The sequence below is a fragment of the Stylophora pistillata genome, chromosome 4, assembly GCF_964205215.1.
Source record: "Stylophora pistillata chromosome 4, jaStyPist1.2, whole genome shotgun sequence".
Taxonomy (NCBI): domain Eukaryota; kingdom Metazoa; phylum Cnidaria; class Anthozoa; order Scleractinia; family Pocilloporidae; genus Stylophora; species Stylophora pistillata.
The window spans coordinates 725,001-747,500 of NC_142522.1; the positions used below are offsets into that span (position 1 = coordinate 725,001).

Consider the following 22,500-nt stretch of genomic DNA (forward strand, 5'->3'; position numbering starts at 1 on the left):
GCTACCTTTCTATAACATCAAGAAATGGTTAGATATTCTAGTCTTCTCGGATAGGGACGAATAAATGGAGGTCCCGTCTCCTGCAGGGTTGGGGTTAGGAGACGTTAATTTCCCACGCACGAGATTACTGTGTGATGGATGTCCTTCCCTGGGGTGGGATGGGTGGGTTTACTGGGCCCGCAGTAATTGGTGCAAGCTGTTACGATGTCCCTGCCGGTTGGCGAAGCTAAATAAACTATCAGCCACAATGCCTGTTGAGTACTAGTGGCGTTTGTGGATGTATAAAGACCTCAATATTGATCATATCATTATGCCAGCCGAAAAATCATTTCGCAACAACAAATATTTCTATATAATTTGGATATATCAACAAAGTTGAAATGGTAAATTGGCCACCGTAATGATTACAAAAGCTGACGTTTCGAGCGTTAGCCCTTCGTCGGAGTTATATTTCTATAACTTGAAACAGATGAGACAACATCCTCTAAATGTGAAATCATTTTCAGACTTGAAGCATACTTGTTTTTAAAAGCATACCTCTCTACGAGAAAAATCACATTCACAAAAGTTTGCGTACAATTTTTTTTATAACTTGATCAGTGCTGAAAAAGCCAATGCGTGGCGTGAAACCTGTCAAACGATATAACGGTCGCAGATAATACAAAGGCATGCACTAAAATGATATCAGCGATTGCTTAGTACATGAAAAGGGACCAGTAAATGCATATTTATGTCAACGGCTTACTGATGTTTAATTCCTTCGTCGTTAATGAAGATTGGTGTTTAGAAAGTAAAGTCCTGATATGTAGTTAACAAACGCCATTTTGATGATATAAACTAAGTTTGTGTGGTGTGGTCTTGTTCCCTATTAAGACAAAAGGAGTCAGAATCAGGAAGTTCTTTCTTGATGCCCCAAACCAATACCTTTTGCAGTGTTAACCGTTATCTCACCTTGATTGGTTTTCAGTGTTGTCCGAAATAGTAACATCTAAAGAAAGATGATGAACCCCTGTTGCGAATATGTTCTTTCGTCGCACTCTCACTTAATAAAACGCTGAAGTCAGGTCAGTTTTTACCAAAACCCTCGTTTGGTCATAAGTCTTTCAATTCATTTACCTGCTAAAGCGTTCATAATTTTAAAGAACATACTGCTATACGCCGTGATAGTATAATTAGACTGACAACTGATGACAACTTGCTTTAGAGGGATCATGGCAATTCAGTAATCTATGCCGTTGTGAATTCTTCCTTTTACAATAATGTGAGCGTCCAGACATGGTTTGATGCTACTCTGGTGTAATGATTTAATGAATGTAGTAGGAGAAATTACTATTCATCGACCCAACGTTTCGACATTCCTGTCTAGTGCCTTCATCAGTAGTGATCTGATCGCTCTGAAGCTAATTTTTTTTTGCGTCTATGAATATCTCCCAAGAAAACTGAAAGGAAGCAGTATTTCTAAGACGAAGAACACAAAGTTTCACGAAACACTAATACCTAGGTATATTCACCCAATAAAAGAAGTATGTAAATGTATGAAAGATGACGCAAGCTAAAGTGTTCTTCACAGGCTAGGTTTCCTTTCCTTTTATTTCATTGTTATTGGTGACAGTTTATTTCAAAATGTTGAAAGAAAATGTTTCGACCATAATTTATGGTTAAAGATACCTACATCTGTCGAAAATTGCGTTGAATTATCCAGTGATAATTTTGTGCATTATATATATATATAGATCAATTTCTATAGCGCATTTCCATGTAAATGCTCCAATGCGCTTTACAACACTGTGCGGGGGACTTTTCCAGACTGCCGGCGGCAGTTTACAATTAATAAAGGAGAAATTTTTACAGATGCCCCCTCCCCCCCTTCCCAGTAAACAGGCCAGACCACATCACAGTAATCTCGTGATGTGGGTTCTTTAACGTCCCTTGCCGAAATTAACTAATTGATAGGTGCAGGAGACGGGACCTCCGGCTTTACGTCCTATCCGAGAAGACGAAGCAATGTGAGTGAAGCGTCTTGCTTAAGGACACAACGTCAAGCCCCAGCCAGGACTTGAACCCGGGCCATCTGACCTAGAGTCCAGCGCACTGACCACTGGACTACTCACGCCTCACAATATGCCAATCTTCAATAGCTTTTAGCCCCTCTTTTTCCATTAGCGTTATTATAGTATGTCAGTTATAGTTGATTGGTATTGTACGGTGGCCCACAGGGGCAGTACAAAAATATTTTTCCCTGTACAAAAATATCTTTCCCAGTACAAAAATATTTTTCCCTGTACAAAAATATCTTTCCCAGTACAAAAATATTTTTCCCAGTACAAAAATATTTTTCCCAGTACAAAAATATTTTTCCCAGTACAAAAATATTTTTCCCAGTACAAAAATATTTTTCCTAGTACAAAAATATTTTTCCCAGTACAAAAATATTTTTCCCAGAACAAAAATATTTTTCCCAGTACAAAAATATTTTTCCCAGTACAAAACTATTCATCCCAGTACAAAACCATTGATCCCAGTACAAAACTATTTATCCCAGTACAAAACTATTTATCCCACTACAAAAATATTTTTCCAGTACAGGAATGGGAACTAATCTCCCATTGGTATTGTACGGTAGCCCACAGGGGCAGTACAAAAATATTTTTTCCCAGTACAAAAATATTTTTCCTAGTACAAAAATATTTTCCCAGTACAAAAATATTTTCCCAGTACAAAAATATTTTTCCCAGTACAAAAATATTTTTCCCAGTACAAAAATATTTTTCCCAAAGCAAAAATAATTTTCCCAGAACAAAAATATTTTTCCCAGTACAAAAATATTTTTCCCAGTACAAAACTATTCATCCCAGTACAAAACCATTGATCCCAGTACAAAACTATTTATCCCAGTACAAAAATATTTTTCCAGTACAAGAATGGGAACTAATCTCCCAGAGGTTATTGGGAGCTTCCTTGGAGCACATGTAAATATGGCGGCACCTTTGGCGGCTTGTTTTTGCCATTGCTATAGTTTCAAAATCGTGGATTCAGCTTACAGATATTGCCCGAAATGTGGCACAGAGGTTTTCCTTGTAGCATCACCCGCAACGTCTATAAGCAACACCACTGAACCGCTGGATTCGCCGAAGACGAGGAAATTTTCTTTGCCAAGCTTTAAGTCGTACAAAGCTAAAAAGGGGTCCGAGAGATGCTCGCTTTTCCGAGCAAAATCAACAATCAAGACAAAGAAAAGCAAACTAGAGCCAGAAAAAGAAGTCACAATTGCTGTCGGGATAATGATAAGTAAAGAGACTGAAAAAATACTTTTGTACTGAAAAAATATTTTTGTACTGGGATAAATATTTTTGTACTGGGATAAATATTTTTGTACTGGGATAAATATTTTTGTACTGTAATAATATTTCTGTACTGAGATAAATATTTCTGTCCTGGGATAAATATTTCTGTACCGGGATAAATATTTTTGTTCTGAAATTAATATTTTTGTACTGTGATAAATATTTTTGTACTGCCCCTGTCGGCCACCGTAGTATTGATCCGTGGGTAAAATAATTTCGTCCTGTTCGATTCGTTTGTTGTGCTAATGTTGTGAATAAGTCATTTGTAAGGTGTCAGTTAATGTGGAAAACTCTCTAGAAAAGTCTGCAAACCAGCTTGTCGAAGACAATAGTTGAAAGTGTTTTTCCTTCTATTCTAGTAAGGTTCCTATTGTAAAATGTTTCAATTTTGAGATAGGAGTTTTTATAAACATCAGTCTACAAAACGAGTTTGTCGTTCTACTCCCTTGTCATAGGAAGTTTAATAGCGAGCTTCGCTGACATCTTGTATTGGACTTAGGGTTCCGACTTAGCCAGTTAGCTGAGCAGAAAAAGTTTTATTTAAACGGAAAAAGATCAGATACTTGAGAAGATTAAAATATCAGTACTATTTAACAGTAAGTATCTCGTTTTGGTAGATTTTTATTTTTATTATTAATTATTAATTTACATTTCTAAAGCGCTAAAATTATAAAATATTCTAAAGCGCTTTACAACATTATTAACTACAAATATTAAAATGATAAACGACAAAATATCAAAACAAACTGTAAGCCAGCTTGAATAGATGTGTCTTAAGCTTTGACTTAAAAATCGTTACACTTGGACTGTTTCGAATTTCAAGCGGCAGTTCGTTCCACAAAAAAGGTCCAGAACGGGCAAAGGCACGATCACCAAAGGTCTTAAAGTTAGTTCTTGGGACCTTAAGGAGACCCTGATCGCAGGAACGTAGCTGATGACCCTTGACACTGTGTGGCTGCAGATATTCTTTTATGTATAGTGGGCCTTGGTTATTTAAAGCTTTATAAATTAAAAGTAACAACTTAAAATGGACGCGATAAGCCACAGGAAGCCAGTGAAGATCATATAAGGCGGATGAGATGTGGTGAAACTTGGGAATCCCAAAAATTAGTCGAGCAGCGGCGTTAAGCACCTTCTGAAGACGCTCTGTCTGGTACTTGGGTACGCCAAATAAAAGGGAGTTGCAATAGTCTAAATGCGAAGTCACAAATGCGTGAACAAGAGTCTTCGTGGACTCAGGACTGAGGAATTTCTTAATTTGGCGAATTTTATACAATCCATGAAAAGCTTTGCTGCAGATCTTACCAATATGAATGGACATGGACATATTGGAGTCAAACCAGGAACCCAGGTTTCGAACACTGTTGAGAGGCTGAATGGTAGAATTACCGACTGTGATGGAATCAATTGCGATTTTTGATAATTGATGGCGGGAACCAACAACTAAGAATTCGGTTTTAGAATCGTTAATTAACAGGCGATTATAAATCAACCATGAGCGGACATCCGAAATGCAGGCTTCAAGAGCAGCTACGGCGTGGTCTTGCGAAGATATGTCATTGGGTCTAAACGACAGATAAAGTTGTGTATCATCGGCATATCCGTGAGCAGAGGGGAGATGGTTAGCGATCACGTGATATAGTCGAGATATGTATAATATGAATAAAATAGGACCCATACAGCTGCCTTGTGGGACACCGCAGTTCAAATGAAAATCATCTGATGTTCGATCGTTTATGAGAACACGTTGTTTTCGGCCAGACAGATAAGACGCAAACCATTTATGGGCAGAGCCAATGATTCCAAAATCGCTTTCAAGAACATTAAGGAGAATCTGATGATCGATTGTATCAAAAGCAGCGCTTAGATCCAGTAGCACAAGAAGCGTAATTTCCTGATGGTCCATTGACATAAGAATATCACTTTGAACCTTAAGCAAGGCAGTTTCGGTAGAGTGAAATCTTCTAAACCCTGATTGTAACTTCGGCAGAGGAGCATTGTATTCACAGTGTTTAAACAATTGAGAAAGAACCGCCTTTTCGACGATCTTGGAGATGAATGTTAGATTGCTTACCGGACGGAAGTTTTTATAAGTTAACTCTAGACCGGGTTTCTTTAATAGAGGTTTCACAATTGCAGTTTTCCAATCATCGGGAACATAGGCGTGGCGAATAGACAAATTTACCATGCGAGTAATGGAGGGCGCAAGGACGTCAAGACAAGACTTCACAAGCCATGTAGGGATTGGATCCAGGGAGCATGAGGCATTAGACGATGTACTGATTATATTGCAAACATCTTCCACTGATAACGGCGAAAAACTGTCAAGTTCTACAGCTGGAGCAGCAGTATCAGAATAAGGAGGATTAACTTCAATATCACTGATGGAATCTTTGATGAGTTCAATTTTTTTAACAAAGAATTCCCCAAATTTATTCGCAAGTAGAACTGGGTCATCATGAGGTGGTAGATCATTAACATTAGGACCCTTACAAAGGAATGAAACCAATTTGAACAACTTTCCGGAGTCACCAGCGCACTGATCAATTAAATCTGAGTAATAAGAAGCTCGAGTAGACTTGAGAAGAGCAGAATATCTATTACAGATTTTACGATAAGCAAGCCAATCTGAAGAAAGACCACTTTTAAGAGCTTTCCGCTCAGCCTTGCGACGAATACGTTTAAACTGGAGAACATCAGCGTTAAACCAAGGGATCTTTGCACGAGTAACAAGAGTTTTTGTCTTTATGGGAGCATGTTTATCCAGGATTTCTGTTAAAGTCGAGGAGTACTGCTTGGATAAATCGCCAAGGTTGCTCCAGTGTGTGTCACTGCAAAGTACAGACGAGGTGATGTCCGATTTAAATGCATCAATGTCGATGTTCTTTAACCTGCGATATGACACAGACTTGGTAGAGATTGATGAACTTGGGAAGCGAATAAAACACTCAACAAAAAAATGATCCGAGATGGGTAAGGTGACGTTAATGGGACCCAAAATTAAGTCACTGGTGGATCGAGTGATGATAAGATCCAAAATATGCCCAGAAATATGCGTGGACATCGTTACGTGTTGTGAGAGGCTGAAGGTTTCCAGCAACTCTTTAAATCTTATAGCACAATTGCTATGCACCAAATCCATGTGAAAGTTGAAATCCCCAGCGATAATAAGAGGTTCAGGACACATGACAATGTTTTCAAGATACGACGAAAACTCATCAAGAAATACCGACGCAGAAGAGTTGGGAGGGCGGTAAACAGCAACAATACGGATAGAGCGATTTGTTGTCTTCAAAATCCATTCGGAAAATTCAAAAGAATTATGTTCCTTCCCGTCCAGAAGTGTGGCATCAAAAGAGTCGCGGAATAAAATGCCTGTACCACCGCCAGATCGATTTGATTGCCGTGGAAAACTCTTGAATAAATAGCCATGACGAGAAAGATCAGCAATGCAGACAGAATCTAAATCGTTTAACCAAGTTTCAGTAAAAATACAGATACCGATATCATTGCCAACAGCATGGTCAATGATTGTTTCCACTTTGTTCCTGATAGAGCGAGCATTACAGATTGCAAAGCGAAGATTATTTGAAGAAAGACTCGATGACAGCAATGATCTCAGAGGCTTCAAAACGGACGGATTGACACCATTAGAGGTGACAAGTTGAATATTTAATGATCTACAATCCCGGCGTGAAGAAGAAATCGGAAGAATATTATGAACAGCATGTTTCCTAGCTTTAACAGCCTTTCCAGCGCGACATCCTCGGTACTTAAAAATACCAAGGGCTTGAAGTAGACATAATGAAGATTGATACAAATAGCTTGGACCGGAAGAGCGCAAGCGAAGAAGATCAGTTCTGGAGTAAAACTTTGTAGCAATTTGGGCTTGACTTGATGGCTTATCGGCAAGCGAAATAGCAGAAGGAGGCAGGTTAGCGCGACCAGTAGAATGATGAGTAAGTGGGCCAGGATTCCTTTGAACGTCCTGACAAATAGTAAGGTCAAGGGACGGCAATAAGAAGCAAACGTAACCGTGTTTGTGCCAGGAAGAAATTGGTCGTCGACGAAGCCCAAATGAACTTAGTCTTCGAAAGTGAAAGGAAGGTCGATCCAGTCCAGCCGCTTGAAATGAAACAGGAGCTGTGTTCAAAGTGCGACCATCGTGTAACCAAACTGATAAAAAAATTGACTGAAAACCGAGTAAAATTAAAAATTTTCGCAGAACATCAAACGTGGCAGCCATACTTCGGCGCGCATACATTACATTCTCACAGAGCAGATTTTCACAGAGCACGAAATAATTTACCAAAAACGCCTTCCTTTTCTTCCCACAATATACATTAACGATAGCCAAACAAATACATTAACTCACCTGGAATGTAAAGACCATGTGAAATATCTTGGTGTCCTAAATAAACTGTCATGGAAAAACCATATTGACTCTATAATATTGAAACTTAGCAAAACCATTGAATTACTGTCTAAGATAAGGCATTTTGTTCCTTTCCATACTCTTCTTAGTATATACAACTACCTTGTTTTTCCTTATTTACGATACCGTTTAATTGCAGGGGGATAAGCTGGCAAAACTAAATGAAATAAGCTTTTGATCCTCCAAAGACGTGCTCTCCGTTTCATATGTTTCGCTGAAAGGTATGATCACGCCATTCTTCTGTTCCTTTGTGCAAAGACTTTACCTATTCACTTTATGTATTATAAATTACTAGCTGAGACAATGCATAATGTAAATAATGATGTTATTCCTTCACAATTGAAGTATTTGATCATCCCTACTGCAAAAATTCGTTCATATAATACGCGATCTTCAGCCTCCAACAACTTTTACATTAAAAAATCAAAACTTGAAATTGAACGAAAATCGTTTTCAAGAATCGGTGCAAAACTGTGGAATGAGATACCAACTAAGCTCCGAACACTACCAAAATTCATCTTTAAAAGAAAAATTCGTACGATCGTGTTCAATATATTAGAATTAGAAGACTCCTACGAATATTTAGAATCGATAATCTCTAAAGTTAGTAAATACTCTTAGTAGCTATCACCTTTGTCTCGCCCATCCTACCTTATCCATTTTATCTTATGTATTCACTCACAACATAATGCGCTGTCAACTTGAATTAACCACATAGTTTTTTCCGTAGACTTCATTTGTTTTCGTATTTACCATCTATTTATTCATCTGTAGTTTTAACTGTGTGTATTTTCCTCTTCTTTTACTGATTATCCTGGCCCGCCTCGATTAGCACTGCTATCAGTGCGGAGCCAGGGGAATAAGGATTTATTGTTATTGTTATTGTTATTGTTAAATAAACTTAATAAATAAACTTAATAGTTGGATAAGATAAATGAAACATAGCATAACTGAGGACAGCATCATCACCTGCTAAGACAAAAGGAGTGAGCAAGTTCTTTCGCAATGCTCCGAACGCATTCTCGAAGCTTGTGTCCACTGGACAATTGTTGCTCATTACTGACATGTAACTAGGTTATGAAGGGATGAGTAGAAGGTCTGGATAGCAGCACGAAGATCAGTAGAATTTGAAGAAAGTAACTGTGTCGCAAAGAAACGTAAGGTAGCAGCGCGCAATAACATACGAATAACCGACTTAAGAGTGACAGCAAACGAATAAAGGTTTTCTTTTAAGTTATTTTTTAATATATATCTTAAAACCAGTATCTTTTGAAGTCTTAAACGCCATGTTACTGTAAGTGTTTTTTTTTTCTGTAACAGTCAAAGATATCTAAGGCAATATGGCAAACACTTGTTGGGATAATTTTCTTCCCCCGATACTTACTTACTCAAAGCTACACCGTTAAACTTTGTGATCAGGTCAGGTCAGTCGCTGCTAAAACTCGCGATTGGCCATATATCCTCAAATTGCCCGCAAGAGCGTTCAAATTTGCGAGGACTGATATCGCTATATAATAATGAAATAAGACTGACAGCCGATGACAACTTGCTTCAGAGGGATCCTTGCGATTCAATAATCTATGCCATTTGAATTTCTCCTTTTATAATAATGTGAGCTTTATTTTTAGGTCATCTTAATTAGATGGTCGGTCTAGAAATGTTTTACCTGAGAGCGGAAGCCTCGTGACTCGTTAATATTGAAGAAACTGTGAAATGTTCAGCAAGCAACCGTGGAGGATAATCCTACTCTTGTACGTTGGATCAGCAGTGATCTAATGGGCCCAAAATAACGCATATAAATATAGAGGCAAGACCGATACAACATAGATAAGTTTTAAAACGGAACATTATTAGATGGCTGTGTCTCACAAGGACTGGGAACTACCGAATTCACCTGCGCAATGCTTATCTGTATAGCTTTAGAACATGCCCTTCACGATACGATTTTATTCAGTGTTGCTATACACTTTGCTCGGTTTCTTTGAAAAACGCGGTGATCCAATTGAAATTTGGTGCCTTTGTATTCCAAGTTAATTGCACTTCTCTTCACTGTAGTTAATTGTCGGACAAGAAGTTTTAAATCTAGAAATGTTTCGCATCAGAGCGGAAGCCTCGTAACTCGTTAATATTGAACATCTACAGGTGACAGGAAGTTTTTATCCCTAATGTCTTGCATCGCACCCAGTAAACATTTTGCTTCTAAACCAGTATGTTTTCCTTTTGTTTTACTCTCTGAAGTTGTAAAAGTTTAAATTTTTAAAAGCGTAGCGAGCTTTTTATGGCGCCAAATTTGTCAGTCCCCATGCTATTGTGCAGCTAAATTGTAAATATGTTAATTCTGTTAAACACTCGGCTGCTCTTGTTCTTGGATTCATAATTTAAATGTAGGTTTTAATTTGCTGGGGATGGTTCTTTTATCTCTACGTTTGATTGTATAGGATCTTTTGTTATTGCTGACATTTTTTCAAAATAATGAAAGGTAGTATTGTGAAAATACATTTTTCTAAAAGATACACACACTCTCTACTGCGAGGATCGTGCATCATACGTATCTAATACCGCAGTTCAAAATTTATGAACTTCATATATTCATCGTATACACACCGCCGTTTAAGTTTTCTTTGGTCACCCACGAATATTGTCGAGAATAGTACCCTAATTTCTACCAGGGATTATCTCATTACTCAGTTTCAACGCTGATAAAGTTCTCTTGTCCCAGCTGATTTAAGTTTAGTATCCATAGCTTCTTGTTCAAACGCTACTTGAAGGCGAATTGCATTGGTTCGTAATATTCCTCACTCTGTCTTAGGGGACAAAACTGTTGTAGCATAATTTCCTGTTTCATTTCGTTTCGTGTTTGCGACTATTTCTTCGCAGCGCAGCATACGTTAAGCGTGCATTGAAACTCAGGAATTCTAAACACACACAACTGGATTGAAGAAAGAGCTCGAGAAATTTAGAACCTTAAACCTCTTGTGGTATTGGAAATTCTCTTAAATGTATCAAAATGTTCATGATAATTAAAGGAAGTCAACACAGTAAAGCCGAAGTAAACAGAAAGAGCAAAGTCTTTGTCAGGCGTATGGCCTGTGACATTCTGTTTTGTTGTTGTGAAGCGAGCCTTGTTGTTGTGAAGCGAGCCTTCCTGTCTCCAGATACAGATATTATAAACCGGCGCATATTAATGGTTGTGAGACTTAAGAAAAAAGGGAACTGCTGCATACATGGCTGATTTAACTGAGCTTAAAAAGAGTAAAAACATAAGTTTTGCGGTGATCAGATGTAATAATCCATTGATGACAATGTTCAGTGCTTGAACGGAAAATAGATTGCGTACAATCTTTCGCAAGATATGAAGGCTACAGATAGAAGAGAAGTGATTTGAAAAGTGGTATCCCCGATAGTAAAGAATGTATCGCAGGACAGGTGATGAAAAACGTAGATCTTTGTCTAGAGCTGATAGTCAGCTCCGACATATTAAAGATAGAAAGGTAGAGTGAAGGCTTACAACATCAAATCGGCAAACGGCACGTTTATAACAAGAAAGAAACCTTTCTTCCGAAGTGATTTGATACGTGATCAAGTTCAAAGGACAAATCGAAAATGCAGACAGGACTGCTGGGCTGAACAGCATCAAATGAGGGGCTAATGGCTCATGATATTCATGCTTACTGTTTTTGAATTTTGGTTTGTGGTTCTAAAGAGCGCTTTACTTTCTGAAAATACTAAATTACTGGACAGTCAAACACTAAAGAATGTTTTAATATATTGTTAGTATGTAGATTCCCAAATGCAACTTGCAAGTCTCACTTTTACAGTGATCATCTGGAATAGGTAACGTGTGCCACCTTAGCTCGGTTAAAAGTGATATTGATTCAAGAGTCAAAATTTTTAAATTGGTCGCTTTCCATTCTCCTCAGCAACTTTGACAACCTATCGAACATGACGAGCATTCATTTAGGAGAAAGAAGTTGTATTGAACTTACAGTTTAATTTGTTTCACAAGACACGATGGAAGACAGATCTGAAAAACGCACAAAAGGTAGAGTAGTGCGGCAGGTGTCTTCGACATTAAGGAACACAATTTAGCGCCGCCATCTTTAATTCTGGTGAAAGTGAGAGGATAGGGTGTTAGTTAGACATCTCCGTCTGTTTTTGCACAAGTTTTTGTTCCTTCCGATTTTAGGACATTTTTGTCGGATTTCGGACTCCCCCGTCCGATTAGAGACTTCCTTACGTATGCACAAGCTTTATTCCGATAGGGGACACTTCCTTTTTATGTGGAATATGAACGAGTTCCAATTATAGCAAGGAATCCCAGTCCGACACATTTGAAGAACATGAAGGACTTGCCGATCTTCCCACACCATACAACAGACGCTTAACTCAGCCTTAAACCTTAATTCCAGGTTGAAATTTTACGGAGATTAGCCCTTACCGACCGTCTTTGGTTCCTTTTAGTTCGGTTCCATATTTTTCCATTCGTGCTTTTTAATCATCGGGATTTCGGAGAAGGGGAAAAAAATCCGAAAAAAAGACCAATTAATCAGCTAAAGAAATGACACGTGACATGGGTGAGTCAATCTTTGGGGAGTCCAATTTCTTCCTTTTGTTCAGCTTTGTAAACATTTATCCAGATTCAACTGTTCTTTAGGTGCATGATAGGATTTTTTCCCATAAAAACTGAGCAAGGAAATTCACACCACTCGTCGTCGAAAACAAGAGGAATATCTTTTTGTGGTACAGCCATACTGCTTATTCGGAGGAAGGAATCCGATAAGTATTTAACAAGGAAGTAAATCTACGGAAACGTAGTTCTTCTATTCATAAGCGCCCATTTACTTCTATTAAAGTCAAACAAACCCTAATGACTGTTTTAGGGAGGCAAGAAACTGGCGAAACATTAATTAGGAGAAAAATGTCGCTTAGATATGAAACTTTTTGAAAGGAAAATGTCCGCACTTAGGGGCGGCGAACTGCACGAGGTAAAATCAATAATATTATTACTAACATTAAAGGATCCCTTCCAACCACAATACCCTGCGCACCTCTATTATTGTTTTGATGCCTAGTCAAATAGAAAGAACAATAAATTTGGAACGCGATTGAGGAAATTCAAGACCTCAGTGAGGCAAATGTACTCGGATGAACGAGGATTTCTTTCCACTTCACGACTTGTGCAAAACCGGATGGCAGAGAAAATGGCGGATTTCACATATCGCGCGCGCAATGTATTGTGGTTGAAAGGGATCCTTTAATTCCCCAAAGATAGCTGCACCATTAGATGTATGTAAAATGATGGTTGCTAAATTTAACAATCTTATTTAGGTACTCATGGTCAAGCAGAACAATAAAACGTTACAGTTAATATATCGTCAAAGTCTTTTTTTTTTCTAATTGAAATTTAACTCCTTTTGTGCCAAAAATAAAGCACGTATGAAAATGCCGTGTGAACAAATTACCTACCCATCATCCCGTGTACATGATGTTCGGGTTTTATTGCCTTTGATTTGGAATTTACCTGGTTCCGGCTTTTACGTTCACTCATGATCAGTTTATTTTTTTTCCAAGGACAGCTGTCAACTCCTTGTGACCAGAGAAAGCTCAATATTTGCTATGTTCAACAATCTGGAATAAAAAATTTGTGCCTTCAGCGGATAAAGGAAATGGATTAATTGAATGGCGACATCAACCAGGGGGCGAAATTTTCGAAAATTCGACACCAGTTAAGTTAGATAAATTTATAACATCATTATTGTGTGATTTAAGAACAAAATTTTCAAGTTTAAAATAACCTTTCTTGCCAGATCTGCCGTTGTTTTTGTGGTTGATTGTTGGATCAAGAATGAGAATGCCAGAGTCGTTTGTCGACATTCGTGTGACGCCGGAGTCATTTAACTCCTCGTTCTAGAGAAGTTTAGAATCCAAGCTGAACCCCGGTTTATCAGTGTAACTACAGCCGTGGAGGCTAAGATTTTCTCTTTGGAAAGACAAATAAAGCACGAATGATTACCTATGACACTAAGGAACATACTGAGGAAATAGGTTTGGGGCTAGGATTATTACAAATGGTCGTTTTCAATAAATGAAGACAAATACGTATAGAAACTTGAAGTTTACAGTATCTAATTTAAAGCTAGTCTTTCCTGTTCTTTTTTGAAAAATATCAAGTGCTTCCTTTCTTAGTTAAACAATTTAACTGCTGAAAAAAGGTCTCAGAGTCAAGGCGTTGACAGTGATGTCAGTAAAGGTGAAGAGCTTACCACGGGATACTACAGATTAGTTGCATTGTTCCCGCAAGCTGTGTCTGAGATTTATATACGTTACGATTTCTACTGAGGTGATACTAGAAAAAAAAAACACATTTTTGAGAAGAGCATTTATCAAAGAGCCTATAATGAGTTTTGAGGCAGTCTCAGCGATGAAAAACTGATCCACCCAAGAAAAAAACTTATCCTGGGATCTTTTGTAAAAGTAAAAAGTGATAAAACTGTAAATAAGGGGAATATTCTTAGTGCCAATTTGTCTTGCAGTATATTTAGCATCTTGTATGATGAATGAAGATGTTTCTTGGTGATGCACAAAAATGGGTCAGGCAGTAGCTAAAACAGATTATTTCACGGCGAAAGTTAGAAAAAATGATGCCGGTTTTGAATCAAACACACACTTGCGGTACATTCATTTTTCAGGTGAAGGCACAAATTCCAAAAGGAGCGCAATAAATAAAACTTATTATATCCAAATGAGTTCATTGTTGGTCCAGAAACAAATGAAAAGTCGAAATTGAAAAAGAAAAAAACAATCTGCATTCTATTTCTTAGTCTTCGTTCAAGAGGTTTTGGAAATTAACATTACTTGGCAAAACAGGGATGACTATATTTAGCCAGTTTGCTCTGTTTCTTTTGTTTATCATTTCCTCGTTAAATTTTTTAAAATAATGAGAGCGATTTCCTCCGCTGGAATCCTGTACAAGCTTCTTCTAAAACCTCTTTCATTTTTTATTGCAGTTTGATTCATAACAAGTCACTCCGTACATCCACGGAGATTTCATTTATTGAGTTTGTCTAAAAATAGAACGGAGTTGAAATTCGTATTTTACAACATTCACAGGCAAATTGAGAATTCTTCTGCTCTGTTTTAAAAATATATTGATTCCAAGTCATAACCCCTATTTCTGTAGTCACGCATACTAAGAAAAAATCATCAACCACAGGAAATAATTCATAATTGTAAAGAATGTAATGTTACTAAAGCTAAAATTCGTGAGATTGGGTTGTTTACTTTGCAACCTTAACTCGGCCCTGGAGCAATTCTGTGCGCATTCACATTCTGGCATTGAATTAGCGCTTTAAAAGTATCTCGAAATTCAGAATTCATAGATGCATAAATGACAGGATTTAGTGCTGAATTTAGCGTAGCGAAAATCACTCCTCCCGCGTAAATATACGAGTTCACAGCATTTTTCATAGCGATGTCAACAATCATGATCACAAAAAGAGGAGCCCACGAAAATATGAACGCACCAAGAACAAGTGCTACCATTTTAGCAGCCTTCATCTCTTTTATCATGTTGAGTTTTACTTCGGTTTGGTTGCGAAGAACGCTGTTTATGGCTGCTGCAATGCGTACTTCGTGAAGGTAAGCGGTCTGAAATATTTTGAGATACGCTACGAGTACAAAGATGGAAGGAAGAAATCCTACCACACAAACTGTGATGATGTAACCAGCGGCAAGATTTAGTGGAACTTGACAAAAAAGCCCCGAGCCTGGCTCAGGCTCCACAACAGCACGCCACCCCATGAAAGGTATGAATCCAAAAACTGTCGAAAAAATCCATACAAAGACAATGATTGGTACTATAACCCTCTTAGTCATAATTGACTTGTAGCGTAGAGGAACTACCACAGCCAAGAAGCGATCGAAGGTCACTGCGCCGAGATTTGCCACCGAGTTAAACATAAGCATTACAGCTACGGAAATAGTAACATGACAGTAATCCAGGCCGTTTTGTACAGCGGGGCCCACAGTGTTTGAGACCACAATAAGTGGCATTAACACCAGACCTATGATGAGATCACAAACCGCGAGACTTGTGATAAACGCGCTTGTCTTAGTCTGCAGTCTTCTGTTCGAAATAACTGAAGCAATCACCAGAGAATTTCCGGCTACAATTATAGCGGCAAGGATTAAGACCACGGAGCAAAGGAGTATCACATGTAATTCCGCTTTCTTTTCGCCCCATGACTTGTGGTTGTGTTCTGTATCGTTGCCCATAGTATTATCCTGTCTCGGATTTCATAGACTGTTGTTGCAGGCGCTGTACTTTGTGCTGTAAGTTTGGTTTGTTAAAGAACCGCGTGTATTCAAATGAGTGCCACTGTGTTGTAGAAGTGCCTTTAAACGTGATGCGACAGCTGGTCAAATACAGCTCTCTTATCTCCCGAGAGTCTCTCTTACTTTTGCATCTGTTAGGGCGTTGGTTGGAGTTTTCGTAGTCAATTCATCATAATTTCTTGGACTTTTTTTTTAATTCCAATTGACGAAAAATTTCTCTTGTGATATTGGACGGGCGGCAGTTGATAGAATCAGATCAATGGAATTGCCTCTTTCTGTTTTTACAAAGACAAAAAATGACAATTATAGATTATTTGAGAAGTTATCAGTCATCTGTCATCCTTTTTCTTCAAGTTTTTTTGTTCTCTCGTGTGAAACACGTCGCCGCTTCCTTTTGTGATTGACTCAAGTTAATTCAAGTAAGACGGACGAATTATGATCTCGGTGTAAGGTACAATCGAAATAAAACAACTCACAGAGCTATTTTTCAACCGCGAAGAATGACTAAAAAATAAAGTGCATCATAATAAGTGTATGCAAATCGTTAATTGCCGTGTCTTGGCCGCACATTTCTAGTGTCACTTTATGATTGTCTCCTGAGTCGAAAAAATATTGAAATAAAAGTAGTTTGGTCAATGTTTTTCCCGCATTTGCATATTGCCCATTTTGTGTTCGTGTGATCGAAACAAAAACTTATGTAAAACTTTGCTCCCCAGTAATTTAGATTTTTGTTTTGTGTGACATTGTCGAAATGTTGGGATTTCACCTCTGTTTTTATTATCTTGCGCAAGTTTTATCACGACAATACTTTTGTAACGTCGTAAAATTTCTGCTATTGGTTTTGTTGATAACATATCAGGGTTTTTAAATCCCTTATTTATGAGTCAGAACGTATATTTTGTGTAATCTATCAGCCAGTAGAAGGAGCACTTTAAATCAGAGCTTCTCATTGGCTCAAAGGGGGCCCTAACAGTTTATACTTTCTTAGCATTGAAGTATTTTGCATGTGAGTTTCACTGCGTTTTCAACACTTTACAGTACTGGCTAACAACGCATTATGAGATTGTAGATCTGTCCTTGACCTCGAATACTTTAGAAAAACAGCGTTTCACGGTTCTCACGTTTTTAGACGTGAGTTACAAGCACAGATCTTGTATAGAGTGATAAAAAAAGGCTGCTCGTGATATACGGTAATGCAAATCTATAAGTATATATTCTCAACCCATGGGGCATTCGAATCGAGTTTGATGCGCGATTTTTAATGTTTCGAGTCTCGCGGTCTCTTCACCATATTTCTTTTTAAATATAGATCTGGCTCTTTTATTTCTTTGGCTAAAAGGATTCCGGATCAAAGTTCAACTCTTTGCCATAAGACTCGAAATTTAAATTTTCACAAAGTGAATCAAATATTTAACACGCGTAAATGCTTTTTGCTTTTTCGTTTTCATTATCATGGGTTATGCTTGACCCTACAAAAAGAATCATCAATATTTGCGCTAATTGTAATGAAAACCCACGCGCTTTTTACTCACCTCAAGGCCCCCAAAAAACTGTTCGTCCTGAGTTCGTTGACACACCGACACAAACTGCTGCAAAACAAAGTGAAAACTAAGTTTAATAATGTAGGTTTTCGTACATAGTCTATCTCAACTTCATTATGTATCATTTCGCAGTTCTTAATGAGGTGATTTTAATTTCAGTTCAGTGTACCAGCAGTGACACTATCAATTGTTTTTTGTATTCCAACAGTGACAAGCTTAGAATTTGTCAAGGAACAAAGAAATAATTTCAGCGGAAATGAAACTTCTTCTTCCTATTTTGATCCTACCCTCAATGCATCTACCAACCAGGAGTAATAATCATGTAGTTGTTTTAACTGTCATAACTATGCTAGGGCAATCCTTTAATTTTATCAAATACGCGTTCTTTGGCTGACTGTTTTTGTCTGTCATTATTATCATTGATTGCTCGCTTTGCATGGAGAATCTATGCTACCACGCTTGCGTGCATCTGGCATGTGATCGACTTGCAGACGCCAAGCTAAAACAGTTGCCAAGACACGCACACACTAACTGTCCTGGGCAAGCTTACTCTTTTTAGTTCAATTCCGCTGACAGTGCTCTAGATTGATAACTTTGACACAGTTATCCTGAGAGAGATCAATAACAACACGATTTTCGCGCGATCTATGAATTAATCTTGTGGCCTCAAACTGAAACAAGAATGGGAAAGCTTTACGACATCAACTATGAGCCACAGTAAAAAATAAATAAATAAATAAAAATAATTAGAATAAGAATAAAAATGAGGATAAAAATTATCACAGCAGTATTTTTTCGATAGATTACTCAGTCGAGAGTCACTGTATTTTTCATCATCAAGTTGGACACTTTTAGGAGAACGCTTTCTCACGGAATCATTCTTTTATTTCTCTTTCCTGTTTAATAAATACGATTTATGTTCAGTCCCCAGAACACAAAAGTTTGTCATGCGTTATCCAAATTTAAATGAATGAAATTACATTTACCGGACACTGACATATGTATGTTAGCTTAGAGTTTCAATTTCCCCTGATTATTCATTTTATTTACTAAACGAAAAAAATTTCAATAAGGAAACTCGGAAAAGTTCAAAATAAGGCGACCTCTGCAAATGTATGACACGATTTAAGGCATCTTTCTTGAGGCAACATCTTGATCTCATTGGAATTTATAACGTCTGGGATCGTCTGGGATGATAAGTGGTATAACTTTAATGATTGTACCATTGTTTTCGTGACAGTTTCCGGCAGAAAACATTTGAGTTTTGTTGTCACAAATTTAAAAACGCCATACAATAAATGTATTGCCAATATCAGGACAAATGTTTCCAAAGATTATTTTTGACGTAGAGTCTATCACTGAAAATGTTAGGTGACTTACTGAGATGGTTATAAATGTTTAAAGGTGATTAATAATTAGACTAAAAATTAATGCTTTGTATGCATTGTTGTCATGCAAATCACAAAGCAAGTGGTAAAAGGATATATTACACTTTCATTATTTGCATTACAAAAACTTTAGCATGAATCCAACAATTTATTTGTTGAAACAGCCGGAATTTTCTCTTAGTGTTTTGAGATAAATGAAGAGCACTTTGCAAATGAAAATTGTAACTGTAATTACGCAAATTTTAGATTTTCCTAGAAAAAATATTAAGATACAATCTCTACAAATGGGAACCTCATGGTTTTTCTAGCCCGTCAAAAACTGATGGCGACATGCATGTGACCGTCATGATCGAGAAGAGAGAAACATTTTAAATGGGGAGTAATAAATGGATGGCTGAGTTTTGTGGCTTCTCTTTTAAAATGATAAGATGTAAACATACACAAATTTAGCCGAGGTTTGAAGAAGAATTGTTGAAACGTTAGACTTAATAATAAAAAGGATTTCGTAATGAAGATCTCATTAAGGTTCGCTTCGAGATGAACAAGTTGTTTCCTTTTTCTCATAAAAGATAATTGGAAACTAGATCTTGTTTACTTTTCCCAACGAGTATTTCGTGACAAAGATCACTGAGCTTCCGCGAGAGCTTCTCCCAATTTCCTCTAATTAGGCTCGTTTAAGGCAATGAATGATATCTCAAGAAGCTGCATTGCACTCCGCCCAACGTGATGCTAGCATCCAATAACAATGGCCAGACATACCACGACACGAAACTGAATATAAAAATATCTTTGCAGAGAAAAAGGACGTTCGAGATGTCACATTTTCCTAAACAGCTCTGAGATAAAACAACTAAATATGAAGCTAATCTGTGCATAACTTGGATATATCAACAAAGTTGAAATGGTAAATTGGCCACCGTAACGATTACAAAAGCTGACGTTTCGAGCGTTAGCCCTTCGTCGGAGCGAATAGAGGAATTGTGGGTTGTGTGTGCTTTTAAAGGCAGAAAATGGAGCTACGTTATTGGTGGGAACATGGCAACGAGAAAAACAAGAATAAATTAGTGGAATGAAAAGCGTTCGTTGATCCCTGTGGGATTTAGACTGCCGGTTTGAAAGATGAGCTTTTGTTCAAGATTTTTACGGCTTTACGTGCTACCTAAGTGTAAAGAAAGACCGCAGATTGCCATATGTCGCTTAGAATGATTAGGTAAATTAAAATGTCTAGCGACTGGTTTCGACGTGTACTTGTCATTCACAATAACGTAGCTCCATTTTCTGCCTTTAAAAGCACACACAACCCACAATTCCCCTATTCGCTCCGACGAAGGGCTAACGCTCGAAACGTCAGCTTTTGTAATCGTTACTGTGGCCAATTTACCATTTCAACTTTGTTGATATATCCAAATTATTTCGTTACTCTCACCGACGCAGCCCCAAACAGTTTCTTTCGAAACTATCAGCCTTTAATCTGTGCATAACCTGTGGGTCTGATTAATTCTTCTTTTACCTCAAACGGTGTGGTCATCTTTCTATATGAATTAAAGTTAAATACAGATCCTTACCTCACAAAAGTTCTTGCCTTTGCACGTTGCGTGCGGGTTTTGCTAAATGGCTGCCTTTTGTGATTTAGATGGATTCCCACAGCCTTATAGTATTGACTTATGCAAAGCATTCTTGCAATAAACGGAATATAATCTGTAGTATGCCACCTAGGGTTGATACCACGCAATTAAGGGAATATTTTACGTCGCGAAATGATATTCACTTGTCATTGAAATATATATTTATTTCTGAAAAAATATCATTGCTTCATATGATTGGCTAGTTTATGTTGGAAAACTGTCCTTAGTCTAAGAATGGCTAAGCCAAAAAAATGATAAGACTATTTGTTTGCTTTTTTTTGGTCTGTCTAGCGTGTGAAACTGTCTTTGAAATTTGAAACTGACTCGCAAATTATATTGCCATACTTCTGACGAGTTCAGCGATGAATTCTAAGACTGAATCATACTGTGGCACGAGTATTTCTGCCGCAAACTTATGAAGCATTAATTAGCATTATTTCAGTATTTTATAAACAAGCGTGAAAGTAATGGCGCCAGTGTCATCCTGAGCTCAGAGTTGCAGGAATAATTCTATATTCTAATGGTATTATTGAAAAAAGCGCTTAATTTTTCCGAAAACGAATATTCTTACCGAGAACTGAAGGAGAATCTACTTTCTTAGAAAAGAAAACTATTCGTTCGTCTCCTGATAAGATTCCATTGCAAATTTTCTTCAACAAATACGTATGACGTCACACCTCAGCTAGCTTTTACGCCATATCTATTTTCAAGTCAACACAATTTTACGGAGAAATTCTTTTGTAGTCGACTTTTTGCGAAGCCAAGAAAAAAAAAATTGCGAAAAATTTAGGAAATTGTTACGTCTGATCTCATTGGTCACAATTCCATAAATTTTTATGAGGAGCTCTCAGATTTAAAAATATCCAGAATGGCGGCCTTTTTAACTGTCATCTTGGATCAGGTATTTTTCTCCTAACAACACAGTAGCTTATAGTGTGGGCCAGTGGTGATCCATTAAAGTCGAAAAGCCTTAAAAATGTTTAAACGTAGCAGAGATACAACGAAAAAAGTATATATATATTTATCAAAATTACATTTGATATATATATAGGAAAAATATTGTAGTACACGAGAACGGACAACTTCGAGCTAAGAAAGACGTATACTCAAATAAAAAGTCTAAGAAAGTTTAATGAAAAACGTTTCGGTCCGAGACCTTCATCAGTTCTATCATATTTCATCAGTTCTAAATATTATAGTACACGAGGACGGACAACTTCGAGCTAAGAAAGACATATACTCAAATAAAAAGTCTAAGAAAGTTTAATAAAAAACGTTTCGGTCCGAGACCTTCATCAGTTCTCATATTTCCACTATATATATATATATATATATAGGAAGTCTGCAAGTCGATTTTCGCGTGGAACAGTGCTCAATACGTTGAAGCAGAGCAGAATAAATATTATGAGAGGAAAAAAGGACGTAACTACATTTCCCGACAAGCCTGTTTCGTGAATCGCTTCACTCTTCAGGGGTTTAATGAAAGAATATTCATGTGACTATCGTTTATATACTAGGCAGATTTGCATAATGCGCGGTAAACTTAAAAACTTTAAAGTTCAGTTGTTGCGTAGCAACGCTTTGTTTCTGTGTCGGCATGAAGATACGAGTTCGTTACGCTTATTTAGTGATGAGAGGTCGGGTCGGTAAATTATCAGGAATTTTTCTTTTAGGCAGAGGTTGCATCTTTTATTGGAGCTGTTGTAGGGAGAGTTAGATGATAAGATGCGCCATGAGATAGAATAGTCAATGTTGTCGTTCTTGAGTGTCCAGATGTGTTTGCTAAGTTCGGTAGAGTTTTTGTGCTTGGTGTGGCGGAATGATGCGGTATGA

General features: G+C 37.5%; 2 protein-coding genes and 1 long non-coding RNA gene across 3 annotated transcripts in view; 1 reads left to right on the top strand and 2 right to left on the bottom strand.

The window, feature by feature from the left end:
• LOC148731968 (uncharacterized) overlaps window positions 1-9,016 on the top strand; it is a 10,297-nt gene extending 1,281 nt beyond the window's left edge. The window contains exon 2 of the long non-coding RNA XR_015999882.1: window positions 7,919-9,016. This is a non-coding gene — a long non-coding RNA (uncharacterized LOC148731968). The remainder of the gene's footprint in view (window positions 1-7,918) is intronic.
• A 5,737-nt stretch (window positions 9,017-14,753) lies between these two features.
• Window positions 14,754-16,053, bottom strand: LOC111339740 (histamine H2 receptor-like). Its single transcript, XM_088756617.1, has one exon. The coding sequence runs from the start codon at window positions 16,051-16,053 to the stop codon at window positions 15,070-15,072; it is 984 nt and encodes a 327-aa protein (XP_088612743.1). The 3' UTR covers window positions 14,754-15,069.
• Window positions 16,054-16,340: 287 nt separating this feature from the next.
• Window positions 16,341-22,500, bottom strand: part of LOC111345823 (acid-sensing ion channel 1C) — a 16,557-nt gene continuing 10,397 nt past the window's right edge. The window contains exons 14-15 of the mRNA XM_022953142.2: window positions 17,646-17,702; window positions 16,341-16,388 (exon numbers count right to left, since the gene is read on the bottom strand). The gene's annotated coding sequence lies outside the window, so the exon portion shown is untranslated. The remainder of the gene's footprint in view (window positions 16,389-17,645; window positions 17,703-22,500) is intronic.